Genomic DNA, 19,260 nt, shown 5'->3' with positions numbered 1-19,260 from the left:
TGCCCGCATCTGCATGTCCATTCCCTAAAACATAGAACATGTCCTATACCCGTTTGCAAAATGCATACGTATTTTGTGGCTCCACCACTGATTTGCGGACAGCAGAATGGATGTGGTCGTGTACTGTTGATTGTGCATGTTGTATAGGGAACATGGCTGAATAAAAATTGGCCATGAAGATCATCATCAGCCCAATGTATGGACAACATTTTTCCTTTGGTTTTTACTGTACCTTAGTCCTTAGCGCTATTTTGTCTGCTAGTAGACAAGTGCTAGGCCTGCGCTCCAGGCTGCCTGACCCATATAACCTAGTGTGGCAACTCAGGGGTCACTTGGCTCACTGTGAACAGGTAAGATAGTGGGCACACATCAAGAAGACGCTCCAACACACTAGATTTGGGTGCAGACAGCAGTTGTGCGGATGTTTTCGGCTCACGTGTCTTCATCAGACACTATGCCGCAAAGGAGGAAGATACAGAAAAGCTGCTCTTCTGTAGGACTGTATCATATGGGCTAACCTTCACTCGCCCCTCGCCTCAGTGAGCCATGGGCACTGGTTCACCATTGTCTGCCCTTGGATCAGTTTTGGTAGGTAATGAGAACACCCCATATGGATGGTTTTACACGTTTTCACACTAGCATTTTTCTTTTCCGGCATAGAGTTCCGTCACTAGGGGCTCTATACCAGAAAAGAATTGATCAGGCATATCCCCATGCATTCTGAATGGAGAGCAATACGTTCAGGAGGTATCAGGATGTCTTCAGTTCAGTCATTTTGACTGATCAGGACGGAGATAATACCACAGCATGCTACGGTTTTATCTCCGGCGGAAAAAACGAAAGACTTGCCTGAATTCCGGATCCGGCATTTTTCCCCATAGGAATGTATTTGTGCATGTGCAGACCGGTACAAGACGGATCCGTCTGTCCGCGTGACAAGTGGAGAGACGGATCCGTTCATGCAATGCATTTTTGAGAGATCCGCATCCGGATGCGTCTCACAAATGCTTTCAGTCACATCCAGATCAACGGATCCGGCGGGTGGTTCCGACGACTGAACTGCCCGCCGGATCACACTGCTGCAAGTGTGAAAGTAGCCTTAAAAACAAAAAGGCTACTTTTAAGTCCTTCTATTTCACCATTTACCTTTTGCACCCACTTCTCTTATCAGATCCTTACACTTGCCCGTGTCATGGTACAGCCAACGCGCAGATAAAAAAAAAAAAAAAAAAAAAAAAACATGTATTTTTTTTTTTACTGCTAACCAGGGCAGATTTTCATTGCTGTGCTTTTTTTTATCAGCAAAACTGCAAGGCCACAACCTCAGCGATTAGCATTTTTGGGGATGTACCGCATCTTGTAATCTGAATCCTCAATATTACAGTAGATCAGTGTGTGTATATAATTGTATGTGTTCACAGGAGTTTGTGTTGTTAGGTTGCATGAGTTTGCTTAAGATGTGGACGTTATATCTCCAAAGCGGTTAACTTTTTTTGCTTCTAGGCAGTGGTAACGTGTGTGCCTTTTTGTCAGCTGCCCTTTATTATTCTAAAAGACATACTGGCATAAGCAAATGTTTTTCAGTGTAAATTTGTCAACATTCAATATATTTTTAGTTACCGTAAATCCTGTAGACAGGACTGTTAAAAACTAATTGAAGGGTTTCTACCACCAGATTTACTGTTATGTAGTTGACTGACATTAGGGTACTTTCACACTTGAGTTTTTCTTTTCCGGCTTAGAGTTCCGTCACAGGGGCCTCCATACCAGAAAAGAACTGATCAGGCATATCCCCATGCATTCTGAATGGAGAGTAATCCGTTCAGGATGTCTTCAGTTCAGTCGTTTTGACTGACCAGGCAAAAGATAAAACCGTAGCATGCTACGGTTTTATCTCCGGCCAAAAAAGAATGAAGGCTTGCCCGAATGCCAGATCCGTCCTTCTGGTCTGCGCATGCGCAGACTGGTAAAAATGTGAAAAAAGATACAAGACGGATCAGTCTGTCCACATGACAAGTGGAGAGACGGATCCGTTCTTGCAATGCATTTGTGAGACTCATCCGGATCCGTCTCACAAATTCTTTTAGTCTCGGTGGATCCAGCGGGCAGTTCCGACAACGGAACTGCCCGCTGGATCACACTGTCCGCAAGTGTGAAAGTAGCCTTAGCGATGTGCTAATGTCAGCAGTACAGAAGTGTGATTTATAATTGTTACAATATGCTAATGAGCCTCTAGGTGCTATGAGGGCGTTGATTCAGTACCTAGAGGCTCCGTCTACTAACCATTTATCCCGCCCCGCTCCTCCGTCTAGCTCGTCACGCTCCTCTTGATTAATGTCAGACTTCGCAGCATCTCTGACGAAATCTCACGCCGTCCACTTCTGTATTCGGCGCAGTGAGTGAATGGCGCGCTCCTGGTTCCGGATTCCTCACTCTGCCTGCACTCACTACATCACAGTGAGGAAGCCGGCTCCAGGAGCGCGTCATTCACTCACTGCGCCGAATACAGAAGTGGACAGCGCGGGATTTCATCAGAGATGCTGCGAACTCTAACATCAATCAAGAGGAGCAGGGCGGGATAAATGGTTGGTAGACGGGGCCTCTAGGTCAGGCATGTCCAAACTGCGGCCCTCCAGCTGTTGCAAAACTACAACTCCCAGCATGCCTGGGTAGCTTACAGCTATTAGGGCATGCTGGGAGTTGTAGTTTTGCAACAGCTGGAGGGCCACAGTTTGGACATGCCTGCTCTAGGTGCTGAATCAACGCCCTCATAGCACCTAGAGGCTCATTATCATATTGTAAAAGTTTTTAGGAGAACGGCGGCAGGGACGCAATTATAAAGCCCACTGTGATGTTCTAATGTCAGTCAGCTACATAACAGAATTTCTGATAGTAGAAACCCTTTAAATAAAACACTCGCCTTTTTTAAACTCGCTCCATTCAAGCGCCATGACTCCTAGGGGGTCACAGTCACTTCTGGTATTATTTTTGTTTTTACCACAGTTCTGTCTACAGTTGGGAGTTTAAATTCTAGCAGAAATTCCTTTAAACCCTTAGCGACCACTGTAAAATGGTGTATTGGTGGTCACTAAGGGGCCTTAGGCTTTTTACAATAACTGCCGTGACATTTCAGCAGGGTTGCCCATGTCTGTGCATGGTCTCAGCCATGCCTGCCATGTATCCTAGCAAGCCTCTCCTCTCTGGCACAGCCTGCTGGTGGATGTCGGTATAGCACTGACAGAATATTGCATTGCATAAGCAGTTGCAATGTATTATTGAAAGGATCAAAAGATCCCCTATTAATACCTTTTAGATTGATGTGGCATTTCTTCATTTCATGCAGACGTGCGCTCAGCCAGGAGCCGCCCCCCTGGTTTGCAATTTGCCATCATAGGATTTCCACATCACTAGGAGGGAGGGACTCTCTCCTTAAAAAGAAGCGTGCTCGGCCGAACCAGCGCCGGGGCTGTCACCACGCTGGTGGGACAGCTGATGTGAAGCAACACCTATATACTTTTAGCTAGTCAGAATCGCTCCTGATGAGGTAGGCGAAACGCGTCGAGTGGACAATCTGACATGATGAAGCCTAACTAATGATGTAGCCGTGTGCTTCAATGTAATGGGGTTTGATATCAGCCATCATACAGATGATTAGGGATTCCTCCCCCTACTCTTATCCACCTTCAGGGCCAAATCTATATTATCCCCCAAATCAAGTGGTATACCCTAGTGCAGGTATGCTCAACCTGTGGCCCTCCAGCTGTTGTAAAACTGCAACCCCCCCACAATGCCCTGCTGTAGGGTGATAGCTGTAGACTGTTCGGGCATGATGGGAGTTGTAGTTTTACAACAGCTGGAGGGTTGAGGTAGCCTGCCCTAGTGGATGTTGAATATGGGCTCCCTGTTCACTGCGCTAATCTCAACTCTAGCTGTGTGTCCTTTTTAAAACGGAGGGATTTCTAGTGGTTTGGCCGCAGTGGCTGTGTACCCTCTATAGCGCAGTCATCATATTAGTGGCAATACATTTCTCTGGTGCCCTATCCTGGGCTTAATGGAGACTATGGGTCACCAGTTATATGTAACCCCTTCCCCTTGATGGTTGGGCTATATGAATTATACTTTACCTTAGTCCACCCTCGAGTCACGTGACCTTTCTTTTCTAGTCCTCTATGCGCCATTTTTGTCACACTGTGCCGCCTTGGGAAAGTTTTTATCAGTTTTTGAATTCTCTCCCCCTTTATTTTAGAGTATATCAATAAAATGTGTAGTTTTATATACTCGTATCGCCTGACGCCCGGGACATGCCGTAGTTTGTTCAGTAGCTTAGCCCTGCTGCGGGCAAGTAGCAGGGCTGAGATGGCTTTGTTTACCGGAGCAGTGTACGAGGTAGATGGGCGTAGAGCGGCGGTGACCGAGCAGTGACGCAGGGGCGGGGGCGTGGTGTAGTAACAGCGTGGGGAAGAAGAAATGACAGAGCTGGAGGGGTGGAGCAATGAAAGGTTCTGTCACGTCTCCGCCTCGGGGGGAGGAGCAGTGACAGAGCCATTATAGAGTCAGGGGCATTGCTAGAACTCTCAACTCTGCCAGCACCCCTCAGAGGGTCCTTTCCGTGCCGCATCATCTAATTTGCCTAAACCATCTAGAGGCACGGGTAGTAATGTGCTAAGAGCAAGAGTGTGCACTAAACGAATTGCTGTGATCACATTAAGGCTTCGTTTACACCAGGCAGTGCGTTGCGGCCCGATTCTGTCCAGAATGCACTGCACCGCATTGCGGCCGGCTAACTTTATTGTGGGGCAGGAGGGGCGTAGTGGTCTGTTGAAGTGATTGGCACCATAACCATGCCCAACGGCTGCAATGCAACCGGCTGCACAGGATCGCAAGGCACATTATGCCTGCGGTCCAGTCCAAACACAATGCAGCAAGCAGCATTCTTACCGTACCTCAAGCATAATTGTGCCTTGCGATCCCGTGCATCCGATCGCCTGTGGCTATGGTGCCATTCACTTCAATGGATCGTCACGCCCCCTCCTGCCCCACAACATAGTGAGCCGGCCGTGATGTAGTGCATTCTGGACAGAATCATCTAGTGTGAACGAGGACTAAACGTAGTCATTTCACTCCACAAAGACTCGAACGCAAGCCAGCCACCTCCCTGCATAAGGAAGCGTGGCGGTGCATTGAAATATGGTTCTGATTTAAAATATTTTGTATCAGGACAAGTAGATCGAGCCCCCGCTTTAGTCCTTCGACAAGTATTTTTTATTTTTTTTTCACACCCCTGTAAGTTGTAGTATAATGTACAACAGAGCAGGGGATCATGAGGAAGAATCTGTTCACCCAAAAATCCCAAATGAATAAATATTACACGTCGCCACCTAATGTGGCCCGGATGGCATATATGGTCCAGGTAGATTTTGTCTCCTATGTGAAGGCCTACTCTGACCACCAGAAGTGGATACTTGGATACCTCACACTACCATGAGGTATGGCCGAAGTGTTCCTGTGTTTGGTTAAGCTCCGGTTGTATTTACAACCCTCAAAAGGGGTATTGTCATCTCAGACATTGGGGGCATGTCACTAGCCTATGGCCCCAATGTCTGATAGGTGTGGGTCCCACTTGTAACGGAGCCCGCAAAGTGCCTGAGGGCGCACCGCACATGCATGGGCGCTCCTAGAGATATGCCCCCAATGTCCAAAATGGGACAGCCCCTTCAAGTTTTGCACTTGCTGGATGTCCACTTATTCCTTTGAGGTATAAGTGCTGGGGCACAAATCTTTGCAATGCATTAGGCCCTACATGTCCTCCGATCAAACAATCAAGTAATGGTTGTTGCACTAAATCGCACGTAACTTGCACTTGTTCCATCTTGAAATTGAACACTGGCACATATGAATGATAAACCTGAAAGCTATTCTCCTGTGTTTTTCAGATGAAGTCATTGCACTCTGTGGGAGCTGTCCTACTTTTGGTGCCTGGAAACCCCAAAATGCTATCATTTTAGTACAGGATGCTAATGATTGGTAAGTAATATTATGACCTTTAATCTATGTTTTTGGCCTGTCTACCTGATGTGTCAGTTAATTCCTGGTTTTAATATAGACTAAAAAGAATACACAGAGTCCCATGACTTTGTGTGCCAGCAGCACTTGGTGTCCATATAGGTGATATGTCAGATATATTCTACCCAAGATGCAATCCTTCTAGTGGAGAATTGACCCGTAGCATGCCACCTGATTGGTCTAGTCCCATGTGCCTTTGGAGCTGTGCTGCCGTAACCCGTTCTGTCCACTACACAATGAACGGAGCTGTGTAGTCCTGGCGCTTACCCCCACCAATGAGATATCCATTGGCTGTCCTGAGGCTAGGCCATCAATATGAATGGACTGGAAAGCCCCTTTTAAACTTGTTGCCTATCAATCCTGTTGGGCATCTCCATGCTTAAAGGGGTTGACATAGTACCAATTTTTATTCTGGTGGAAGTTGTAGGGAGTCTGTTTTTAGAAGGAAAAAAAAAAACATCCTCCAATCCAGAGCTGCTTCGTCTCGTCTGCTGGGCTGCAACCATGACGTAATGCTTTTGCTGCCACAGTGATTTGTCCGTATGTGGCACCGTATATCGCAGCTAATCACTGGCCTCTTGTGGCATATACTGTTGGGGTCACTGGTTGCAGTTGTCACATGCTGTATACTGACATGTTACTTCTGTGGCCAAAACCTTACGTCTCCGCTGTAGCCGGGAGAGATGGTGGTGTATAGGGGAGGCTAGAGAAGGTGAATTTAAGTTTTAGTTCTATTATTTAGCAGCCTCCCTGCCATTTGCATGAAAAAAATTTAACTCTGACAACCCATTTAAAGCTCCAGAATATATTTTTGAGCAACAATGAATCGTGGACACTGCGGCAATACAAAAGTGATAGAAGCTGAAAGTATTTATAAAGCATAGTAGTAGTTTTGTGGTCAATCTATATAATCTGTATATATAATGAAAAATAATTTAGTTAATTATATGAATTACCATATTTTTTGCTTTATAAGACTCACCTGATAAAACGCACCCCAGATTTTAGAGGAGGAAAATAAGAATAAAATATTTTTCATCAGGACCCCCCCCCCCCCCCTATAAATATCAGGCCTTCGGAGTAGACCCCCATGTCAGGATATCGCATCAGACCTTATATCTGCCCTTTATTTCAGGCTCCCTTTAGATTTCAGATCAGCCCTCAATGTCAGACCTTCAATCAGAGTTCCTTGCTAGAACACCATCAGACCTCAGATCAGAATAAAATTAAAAACTCTTCTTGCCTCTCCTGTGCTGCAGCTCCTCTCCACTTCCGGCAGAAGTCGCGCGCCCCTGTCTTCTCCGGCCCGCGCTGCACTGTCACCTGATTTCGTGCAACGTCGAGCAGTGCTGGCCCCACGAACAAACACCTTGCAGCGCTTCACTCCTGACAACTAATGCGTACTAGTGAGTGCTTCCATTATGAAAGCACTCACTAGTATTTGCTTTATAAGACACACTGCCACTTTCCTGCCATTTTTTTTTTGGGGGGGGGGGGGGGGGCCCCCAATGTTGCGTCTTATAAAACGAAAAATATGATGCATCACTTTTTTGTTTTGTTTTTCTTTACAGTATGGTCTGGAAAATTAATGTTACACTCCCCAGAGGAATCAAACTACAGTATCGCTATTTCAAGGGCACTTTTCTGGAACCAAGGGTATGTTATTCCTGTGTGTACTTTGTGGCCAGAATTTGCAGTGGATACAAGCAACTGGTCTCTGAAGTCTGTAATCTAAAATTTCTGTGACTGTCTGTCTACTGGTTTTGTGTTAAAGGGCTTGTCTTGTTAATGAGCTGGCTCAGGACAGTCCCTTCTTGTGGGAAGTTACATCCAGCCATGCCTTGTAGTATGATATGTAATATTCCATTCATAGTACTCAAGTGGGCCAGGTTCAAAATGGGGGCAGGTAATATTTAATGACTCTTCTCTTGGGTGTATGGAAAAGGGTCCTGAGTGGGAATGAAGCCCCTCTATGACATCCATATGCCACAAAAGAGGAGTGGTTTGTTCTGACTGGAGAACCCTAATCCACATGCCCAGTTAAGTAGTCCGGATGACAGTTTAGCCCCCTTCGTGACCACCATCTCTCTATATACAGTTGTAAGCATTTTATGGTCCTTATAGTGGGAATCTTCAATATACAGACGCTTTCTGTGTGCAGTCTGCAGTTTTTTGAGAAGCCATTGACTTTAAGTATACGGCATGTCTTCTCTTTTGTGAAACGGACATACAGATGCAGAAAGCACCTGGATGACATGTCCTATATTTGTCCACAAAATGCAGACCACTGACCCATTGAAGTCAATGGCTCCACAAAAAATACAAATGGCACATGGAGCGCTTCCGGATTTTGCAGATCTGTGGTAAGCAGGCTTGTGTGCATGAAGCCTAACTGTTGGTGCACTGTGCAGATAGGACGTATATATACTGTATGTCCACCACGTTATAATAGTAAATATCACTTTATAGCTCTTTGTTATTTAAACTGAGCCAAGTAAAAAAAAAAGGATGTCTCTCTGTCATAAAGTACAGAACATCGGGGGAGATTAATCAAAATTGTTGCAAAGGAAAACTGACAGTTGCACATAGCAATCTGGCTGGTTGCTCTGGCGAGTTACACTGGCTGAGGGTCGGCCAGATCATTGCTAACAGGTATTCATGGGAATGCTCGTTAGTGATAATCTGCCTGTGTAAAAGTGCCGCAAACGTCGTTCATTGGGCCATTGCATCTTTTATGCAGGCTAAAAAAAAAATCATTGTTTGCAGCGGCTGATCGTGCCGTCAAATCACACTCTTCTGCCGGCAAATAATGATTCTGTATGGGGACGAGAGACACCACCCCATACTGTGGAGGGGGTCGCTGCATGTAAATGCAGAGATCTCCTTCACTGGCAAGGAGGCGATTGTCGGGAAGGAACACCTACTTCCCGACAACAGTAAGGCTCATCTGCCAGTGTAATACAGCCCTTACAGTGATGATGTAGATTAACCACTTCCTGTCACTCCACTGCCTTTTTGCATCCTAATGGTCTCCACTAGGATATGAAAAGGCAGCGCAGCTACTCCCCAGGATTGTGGTGCCAGGCTCCCCCACTCACAAGTACTAACACTTTACAGTTATACTATCAGACCCCCGCAGCATGATTGCCGGGTGCCGGATGGATTGTGATGGCAGTCTGAGGTACAGAAATGGCCTCCAGGTGTGCTATGTACAGAAGCATATTAGACCCAGATGTTATACTGACAGATAAAATACAGTGTATTATACCAGCCGTCCATGTGATTTATGTTCAAGTCTCTATAATGGGACTAAAATAAAAAAAATCTTGATAAGGCTTTAAGACAACAGGCCTCTGATTTCCGACTGCCTCTGGCCCCCTTTACACAGTGCAACTAAGCTGCAATCATTTTTTTTTTACGGTGCAAATTAGGGCTGCAGCTAACGATTATTTGAATAATAGATTAGTTGTCAATAATTTCGTCGCTTTTAATCGGGAAAAAACACCAAAATGACCAAAAAATGGGGATCTGTGGATGGCACTGTTATGGAAGGGGGATCTGTGGATGGCACTGTTATGGGAAAGGGTCTGTGGATGGCACGGTTATGGGGAAGGGGACCTGTTGATGACCATGCTATGGGGGGATCTATGGATGACACTATATAGCACCTTATGCTATATGTGTCATCCACAGATCTCCCCCATAGCAGTGTCATCCACAGATTCCCCCTCGCCATAACAGCCCCGGCCCCGAAGCTCACAGCAGTATTCCTTAACCGGCAGTAACTTTTACTTTAAATCACTGCATCTTTATTACTTTACAATGAAGCTCCAGGAACAGGCAGAGCGGACGGCGGCGTAACGTCACTTACTCAGGTGATGTGCCTGCTCCGCCCACTTTATGAATGAAGCGGGTGGAGCAGGCGCGTCACGTGAGTAAGTGACGTTACGCTGTTGCCCGCTCTGCCTGTTACTGGAGCTTCATTGTAAGGTAATAAAGACGCAGTGATTTAAAGTTCAAGGACCCGCAGTCATAGCGCCTGACCGACCGCATAGCAACGAATCGGCTGATTATTCGATAACTGGATTCATTGACAACGAATCCCGTTATCTAATATTATCGATTTTAATGTCTATTAATCGTTGCAGCCCTAGTGCAAATTATTAAAAACTGAGCAAAATAACTAGCAGGTAAGAATCGCCCAAAGACTTGCGCCTGGGTTTCTGGTTTAAAAGGCTTTTTCACGATGTATTGCCCCTTTCTGTGAGGCAGGTCCCCAGCAACTAACTGATCATCAGTGGTGCCGCTAGGGAGCCTTCCTTGTCCAGCTGGGTATAATGCAAGGGCATTAGAGGTCCTCCAGAGCAAGAGCAGATTTTAGCACTGGTTATCGGCTCTACCTAATTGAGACCCCTCTATTGTTAAAAGGGGTTCTCAAGGAATTAAATAAAATGAAAATACTTAAATATTATTTTATAATAAATATATTCACAAATACCTTTCATTACTTAGGGAACTTTCACACTTGGGTTGTTTGATTCCGGCAGGCAGTTCCGTTGCCTGAACTGCCTGCCTGATCAGGCAAACTGTATGCAAAGGCATGTCATTTTTTTCTGACTGATCAGGATCCTGATCAGTCAGAAAAATCCATTGCAATACCGGATCTGTTTTTCCGGTGTAATCAGGCAAAATTGATCCGGTATTAATTTTTTTTTCTCATTTTGAAACGTCTGCGCATGCTCAGACCGGAAGGACGGATCCGGTATTTTGAATGCCGGATCCGGCACTAATACATTCCTATGGAAAAAAATGCATTCAGGCAAGTCTTCAGTTTTTTTCGCCGGAGATAAAACCGTAGCATGCAACGGTTTTCTCTTTTGCCTGATCAGTCAAAATGACTGAACTGAAGACATCCTGATGCATCCTGAAACGGATTGCTCTCCATTCAGAATGCATGGGGATATGCCTGATCAGTTCTTTTCCGGTATAGAGCCCCTGTGACTGAACTCTATGCCGGAAAAGAAAAATGCTAATGTGAAAGTAGCCTTAGAATGGCTAGTTTTGTATAGGGAGCAATCATTAGGAGAAATAAAATGGCCGCCGTCCTAGTAGTCAACACAAAACCTGTCCTAAGTTACTTCCCCCACAATGAGCCATAGTGCTGCCTCATCCTCCTCTCTGCTCTGCTTGTCAGAAATCATGATCCTGAATACAGGTGAACCCCTGTGGGAATGGAGAAGATGAAGGGAGGTTGGGGATGTTGATCATGAGCAGTAACACTTGTTTACAGTCTCCATTACCACAGCCTGTCCTGTCTGCCCTCTCTGTACTTCATGTCTCCTCATGACCTGAATTTCAGAGATTCAGCTAAAGTTCTTATCTTCTGTGTTCAGGATCATAATCCCTGACAAGTAGAGCAGAGAGGAGGATGAGGCAGCTCTTTACCCCAGTGTTGTACAGTAAGGCTACTTTCACACTAGCGTTCGGGTGTCCGCTTGTGAGCGGCGTTTGAAGGGGCTCACAAGCGGCCCCGAACGCATCCGTCCAGCCCTAATGCATTCTGAGTGGACGCGGATCCGCTCAGAATGCATCAGTCTGGCAGCGTTCAGCCTCCGCTCCGCTCAGCAGGCGGACACCTGAACGCTGCTTGCAGCGTTCGGGTGTCCGCCTGGCCGTGCTGAGGCAAACTGATCTGTCCAGACTTACAATGTAAGTCAATGGGGACGCATCCGTTTGAAGATGAACACAATATGGCTCAATCTTCAAACGGATCCGTCCCCCATTGACTTTCAATGTAAAGTCTGGACGGATCCGTTCAGGCTACTTTCACACTTAGAAATTTTTTAACAATAAAATGCAGACGGATCCGTTCTGAACGGAGCCACCGTCTGCATTATATGAGCGGATCCGTCTCAGACGGATCCGCTCTGAACGCAAGTGTGAAAGTAGCCTAACTTGTCCTCATGTGTGATCAGGACAGGTTTTGTGTGAACTGATGGGACAGCGGCCATTTTGTTTCCCCTGATGACTGCTACCCAGACTAAACGAGCCATTATAACTAATGAAAGGTATTTGAGAATATATTTATAATATAAGTAATTAAGCATTTTCATATTTTTTTTTTTTTATTCCTTAATGAAACATTCCAGCAAAAAATGGTCTTGTTGCATACACTGATATTAATAGAGGTTGTCCAAGATTTTTATATTGATGGCCTATTCTCAGGATAGGTGAATCTATTTTGATCAGTCAGAGTCCAGCTCCCGGCACCACTGCCAATCAGCTGTACGAATAGGCGGCAGTGCTTTAGTGAGCGCTGCGGCCTCCTCGTAGCTTACCAAGCTCTGTTCGTACACTGTATCGGCCGTGCTTGGTATGGCAGCTCAGGCCTATTCACTTGTTCTTAGACCTTGTCCCCATCACTGGCCTAGAAAGAGGCTGCGCTGCCACCTCTACGAACTGCTCACCAGCAGGGGTGCTGGGAGTCGAACCCCACCGATCAGATATTGATGACCTATCCTGAGGATAGCTATCAATATCAAAATCTCAGACAATCCTTTTAAATATAGAGGCTCTTGTGTATGTGGTGTGTGTATACCTGTTATATTTGATGTGTCATTGTCTGCCATTTTAACTCCTTCCCCTTATTAATGGTCCCCCTAATGAAGCCCACATTTCCCATTATGCTTTTGTATTTGTAGTGATAGTGGCGGCATAGTCTCATCACGCTGCACTAGATCTAAGGGCAACCAGTGTAGATTAGTGACAGAGCAGCTGTCTTTTGTAGGGATTGTCCCACCTTACCTGTTCAACTTTACAGCTGGTCCAGATCTTGGCGCTTCCTGCCCCTTCTGGGGTCAGGTACCTTTCTTTAGATTGACAGCACAGGCAAGCAGCGCTTTGATGATTAAGGGTACTTTCACACTAACGTTATTCTTTTGCGGCATTGAGTTCCGTCCTAGAGGCTCAATACCGGAAAATAACTGATCAGTTTTATCCCCATTCATTCTGAATGGAGGGCTTTCCGTTCAGGATGTCTTCAGTTCAGTCTTTTTGACTGATCAGGACAGAGATAAAACCGTAGCATGCTGCGGTTTTATCTCCGGCCCAAAAAAAACGGAATACTTGCCTGAATGCCGGATCCAGCATTTTTTCTATAGGAATGTATTAGTGCCGGAAGTGTCCTTCTGTGCAGACCGGAAAAAAAAAGACTGATCCGGAATTGCAATGCATTTTTCTGACTGATCAGGCATTTTTCAGACTGATCAGGATCCTCATCAGTCTTACAAATGCCATCAGTTGGCATACGTTTTGCCGGCGACGGAACTGCTTGCCGGATCACTCTGCAAGTGTGAAAGTAGCCTTAATTGCACCACTTGACTGTGCATGTGCATTCCTGATGCTGCAAATGTATTTTCATTAGCAGCATCTGAAGCCTGATACGCTGGAGCCAAGTGGTCGAGATGGGAGCTGGTGCCCATGAGTGAATATGCACGGTCCCGCGATCCTAGCCACCATACTAGCAAAAACAGCTTGCAGCAATGCACAAGTGTGACCACTGCTGCTAGATTGGAGTGCTGGCCGTATGCCCTGACAATGAGCATTACACAAGTAGGGGGCAGAAGGAGCCAGAACTCGTAAAGCAGACACTTTCAATAAGGGTCCAATCACACATCCGTATGTGTTTTCCGGATCCGAAAAACATAGACACTGGCAATGTGCGTTCCGCATTTTGTGGATCGCACATTGCCAATACTGTAATAGAAAATACCTTATTTTGTCCGCAATTGCGGACAAGAATAGGACATGTTCTATTTTTTGGGGGAACGGAATTGCGGACCCGGAAGTGCGGATCCGCATTTCTGGATACGGACAGCACATAGTGTGGCCCCATAGAAATGAATGGGTCCGCAATTCCGTTCCGCAAAATGTGGAACAGAATTTCAGACATGTGAATGGAGCCTAAATGAATGTATTTGGTAAATACCTTCTATTGCATTGGGCTCCAGGATGGGAATACATTAGTGAGATGGGAATACCTCTTGGAGTCTCGGTGTAGTCCTATGTTATCCAACTTCGGCTTGTTTCCCTTGCCGTCTGCTTGTGAAAGGTTTCTCCCTGTCACCACTTCCAAGCAGAGGGGAGAGAAGAGCAGTGTGAAGCTGCATCTCATAGAAATACACTGGAGTTTCTGCACACAGAACACCATTAATAGTCGGGGGAGTAGTATAGGTACTTTACAGCTAATCATTGTATGGACTGTCCTACTATATAACTAGTCCTGGTCTCTTAAATAGACCAGGATGATGTCGACGTGGGGGGGCATACAGAAAAACAAGGCAGATGGAGCTTGTGGGATGGGGAGGTGTCTGAGAGCTTTAATTGGTGATGAGACAATCTTTTAGTTAACAGGAAGCGAGGACTGGACTGGTGGTCACACCGAGGGTCACATGGCATGGCTGCCCATAATGACAGGCTTTAAAGGGAACTTGTCATTATGAAAATGTAGTGTAAGCTGCAGGCAGCAGGTTATAGAGCAGGAGGAGATGAGCAGACTGATTTTATAGTTTTATGGTAAAAGAGTCAGTAAAACTTGTATTTCAATCATTTCACTTGCTGCTCATTCTGGGCTTTGCAGTCCAGGCGGCGGTCCTATCTGTGATTGACAGCTCTCTGTATACACAGTCATAGAGGGAAGGCTGTCAATTGCTGATAGGACCATCTACTGGGCTTTAAAGCCCAGAATGAGCAGGAAGTGAAATGAATGACTATTTTCATCTAAAACTATATATCAGTCTGCTCCCCTCCTCCCGCTCTATAACATGCTGCCTTCAGCTCACATTCCATGTTCAACATGATAGGTTCCCTTTAAAATATACATAGATCTAACTGACTGGAGCTAAAGGAAATTACACTGCCAAAATATTGCTGGTGAGGCATACTAAGTACAAAAAAAACTGCAGGAGTGCTTCTTTAAAGGGGTTTTCTAAGATTTTGATGATGCTCAGGATTGTCCATCAATATCAGTTCAGATCGCCACCCAGGACCCTGTCAGTCAGCTGTTTTAGAAGGCCGTGGCTTACCAAGCACAGCACAGTCTATTGGTTAGTTGCTATGCTTGGTAATGCAGCTCATCTCCATTTACTTGAATGGGACTGAGCTGCTTCTAGGCCATGTGACCGATAAACGTGATGGCAGTGGCCTAGAAAGAGGCAGTGGTGCTGCGGTCGGGGATCCTGGGTGTTGAGCCCATCTGATATTGATTCAGGTAAAGAGTTGAACGGCACTCCTCTCCAGTGATCAGTGCTAAGTTAAATAGTCTTGAGGATGGGTCATCAGTATCTAAATCTTGGAAATCCCATTTAAAGAAGCACTCCGGCAGCTTTGTAGATATAATACTAACTCACCAGCAATATTCTGGTAGTATAATTTGACCTATCAAAATCTCTGACAAACCCTTTAGGTTCTTATGCTCTAATGTAGCACATGGAAATTATTTTTTTTTTTTTTTTTTTTTTTTTTTTTATCAGTCTTCTGATTTACAGATTAATTGATCTTCATGTCCGCAGCATGTTTATGGATGCAACTCTGTGAACAACTCTGTGAACATATATGTGTTAAATGGCACGGTCCTGCTGCTGCAAACACAGAGGTCCTACCTATGGTAATAATGCCTACAGGTATATGGAAAGTTTAACCAATGCAGATGTTTCACTTTTACAGAATAAAAGAGAGTCATGCCAAGTCATAGTTCACAAGTGGGAGACTCATCTACAGCCACGGTCAATAAAGCCTTTAGGTATGGTCATATGCCACATATTTAAAATGGATGAATTCAGCAAATGAATGGTGTCACCCGTCACTTCCTGATTCTGCAGAATTCTAATCATTGTAGACGCTGTTATCAAACTAGAAATGATATATAGAAAAAACTGTTATTAAACCTATCTTCCTGCAGGGTGTTGCTTTTCATCTGATGATATATATATTAAATATAAAGTACTTTTCGGTAATGTTCACCATGTTTTTTATTTTTCATTTTCCCAATGCGTCTAAAGGGAAACATTTTGTAATGTCTTTATGGATGAGGTTTCTACCTCCAGGACCCCTACATATCTTTAGAACAGGGGTTCCCTGACTTCCGTCCTGCCTGATTGGGCAGTTGTCTATCAGCGCATCCAGGCGGAGATTGAATAGAGAGGTAGCCATCAGTGTGCATGGCTTTCTCCATTCACTTCTATGGGGATTACGGTCCAGATATGTTTCTTTTTGAAGCGAAAAATAACTAGGAACTTACATGCTTAGAAATGGTAATTGACCTGTTGGTTTAAGGGCCTATATTCATAAATATGGTGAATCCAAAAAAGGCAGTAGCCGAGGCTCACCTGGTCCCAGGTTGCAATGGAGGCACGGACCTTCGCCAGGAACTCAGCTATGGTAGAAGTATGAATGAAGGAGGGAATCCAGCTTCCAAACAACGTGTAGATGCTTTATTGAAAAGTGCTAAAATCCAGACATGTACATCAGGTCTCTGCGTTTCAGATCACAAAATACAGATCCTTACTCATATTTTGTGATCTGAAACGCATAGACCTGATGTACATGTCTGGATTTTAGCACTTTTCAATAAAGCATCTACACGTTGTTTGGAAGCTGGATTTCCCTCCTTCATTTATATTCATAAATAGGTATGGAAATGAGATGTCAAAGTATTCTCCATCGTTTCTAGACCACAAACCATCTGCTCCTTGAAACTGCAAGTTGTTGGTTGCTGAAAATCAACTTTACGGTCCATTCACACGTCTGTAGTGTATTGCGGATCCGCAATACACCCGGCCGGCACCCCCATAGAACTGCCTATTCTTGTCCGCTATTGCGGACAAGAATAGAACATGTTCTATTTTTTTTTCCAGAGCCGCGGACTCGAAGTTTGGTTGTAAAGGTGTCAGATTAGATTTACGTTCAGAACAGAGAGGACTACAGACAGAGTAGTCAGTTTGTATGACTGATTTCACACTGAATGGGACTGAGCAGTCTGCAATCTTTGGGCATACATGCAGGCTGCAGATGACAGATGTGTGAAAACTTTCAATAAAAACTGATTGCAAAAATTATTTTAAGCCAAAAATACCCCCCCGGGGTCTCAATAACATTTAACCTTAGGCATGTTGTTACAGCGGTGTATGCGTTTTATGTGATGGTTCTAACATGTTAAAATATGTTGTTGTTCCAATATATTATAATGAAAAATAATAGTTGAGTAAAATCTAAAGATGAAAAATTAAATGTGTATATATAAATGTATCCTGAAATGCAAAACTCAAACCCACTTCCAACTGAAAGCATAAAAAAAATGGCTTTGATTGTGGTGAGGCAAAAATGAAATAAGATATTCTGTGTCCTAAAGTCCAAAATTTGCCACATCCTTAGGGTGCTTTTCACACACGGCAGATTCTGTTGCATACATTTATGTGAATAAGAGTCCATTCACACATCTGTGTGTTTTTTGCGGATCCACGGATCCGTGGATCTACAAAACACGGATAGCGGCAATGTGAGGACCTCACATTGCCGGCACTAAGAGAATATGCAATTTGCAATCGTGCATACAGAGACAAGCGTATGTCCATTGTCGTGCGGTCCCGAAAGTCTATGTACGGGAACTAGCGACAAAACGCCCCAAAGAAGCTCAAGAACTTTTTTGAGCGTCGGGCATTTTACAGCGCGATTGTACGCGCTGTAAAACGCCCAGGTGAGAACCATTCCCATAGGGAAGCATTGGTTTCTCCTTGTTGAGCGTTTTACAGCGCGTAGGAACGTGTGAACTTAGGGTTAGGGAAGGGGGTCACCTTTTCCATTTATTACATTTGTTGTCCCCTTTTGAACCATCCCTGCTGTGTCTTTGAGCACTGGTGCCTAATATTTAGCTAAATACTCTATTTGCGGTCTATTAGACTATGTTCTTCTAATATGAAGTGAAAACCCATCACAGTGCACAAACATCTCTCCCGCAAAATTCTGTGTAATCTACAGGGAGCGTGGTATAGAGCAGGAGGTGACAGGTTCCCTTTAACTTCTCCTGCTCTATAACATGCTGCCTGCAGATTGCACTGCATTTTGTGGTGACCGGTTCTCTTTAAATAGGATGCCCTATCTAAAATATAATAAATAATTGGCAGGGAAGGGGTTAAAATAATAAATGAAGTTGCATTTACTAGTTAAAACCCCCTCTGCTCCAGTGCTGCCACTCCAGTCCGACTGGCCGGTCTTTAAATGGCTGTAGCAGTGAATTAATACATTGCAAAGTCAGTTCTGCTTCAGAATACTACGTGACAACTGTGATTTCCGTAGTAAAGAGATCACAGAGAGGCACAGAGCATTAACAGTCATATTACTGCTCCGTGCTTCTGCAGTCTGCATCGGGTCTTGGCACTCTTTCATGGAGCGGATGCCACGCACGGCATCCGCTCGTGTGAAACAGCCCTTAGGCTCCTGAATCCATTATATCACATTACATTTTATGGGTGTTGGCTCTCCATCTGATTATGGGTTCCCAGAGGACAGAAAGATGCTCTCCTACAATGTGTGTATGTATATTCTCTATCTCTCTCTATCTCACCACAGGAATTACACAAATTGGGAAATTAAATTTATTATGAGCGGTGTTATAGTTTTCTTGACCTGTGGTGGCGCTGTGGTAAACACTTGCTGCTGCTATTCAACAAAGCTTACGATCACAGCTGATCGCTGCGGTTCTCCTTAGTGGGGAATCCTGAGATCAGCTTGTTTTTGTGGAACCCGTCTAATAATAAGAGACAGAGGAGATCAGGATCTGGTGATACAACACAGACAGTCTATGATGTGTAAAGTAGTGCACCACTGAAAGGTTTTGCCTGTGAAAATACATATAATATTAATGTGATTTGTTTGTGTTTGTTTCCCTTTTCTTTCACTTTGTACAGAAGAAGAATTGCACAGAGATGATGGAGAATTTGGAATCTACAGTAAGTAAAACTTTCTTTATATCGTAGTATTAACTTTACTTTGCCTTCTGAAGCACAGTAAAGCTAAGAAAATGCTACCATGGTGTTAATGGCGAAACTACATTATTTCATATGCAAAAAAAGTATATTAATGTATTTCAAAAGTGTGTATCTTCCTGTTACCTGCGAAATTGTATGAAGTGTGCAAAATAGA

The 19,260-nt window shown here is 44.6% G+C and overlaps 1 protein-coding gene across 2 annotated transcripts in view; it reads left to right on the top strand.

Annotated features, from left to right (window-relative positions):
- The window catches only part of GPCPD1 (glycerophosphocholine phosphodiesterase 1), an 80,321-nt gene that overhangs the window by 7,825 nt on the left and 53,236 nt on the right, over positions 1–19,260 (top strand). For both annotated transcript variants that reach the window (XM_044289830.1, XM_044289831.1), the window contains exons 3-6: positions 5,934–6,024; positions 7,635–7,719; positions 15,787–15,862; positions 19,026–19,067. In XM_044289830.1, coding sequence (XP_044145765.1) covers positions 5,934–6,024; positions 7,635–7,719; positions 15,787–15,862; positions 19,026–19,067 — 294 coding nt within the window. The remainder of the gene's footprint in view (positions 1–5,933; positions 6,025–7,634; positions 7,720–15,786; positions 15,863–19,025; positions 19,068–19,260) is intronic.

Source organism: Bufo gargarizans, chromosome 4 (assembly GCF_014858855.1).
Source record: "Bufo gargarizans isolate SCDJY-AF-19 chromosome 4, ASM1485885v1, whole genome shotgun sequence".
Classification (NCBI taxonomy): Eukaryota; Metazoa; Chordata; class Amphibia; order Anura; family Bufonidae; genus Bufo; species Bufo gargarizans.
The sequence above is the reverse complement of the archived record's forward strand: the minus strand, read 5'-3'. Positions and strand labels throughout refer to the sequence as shown.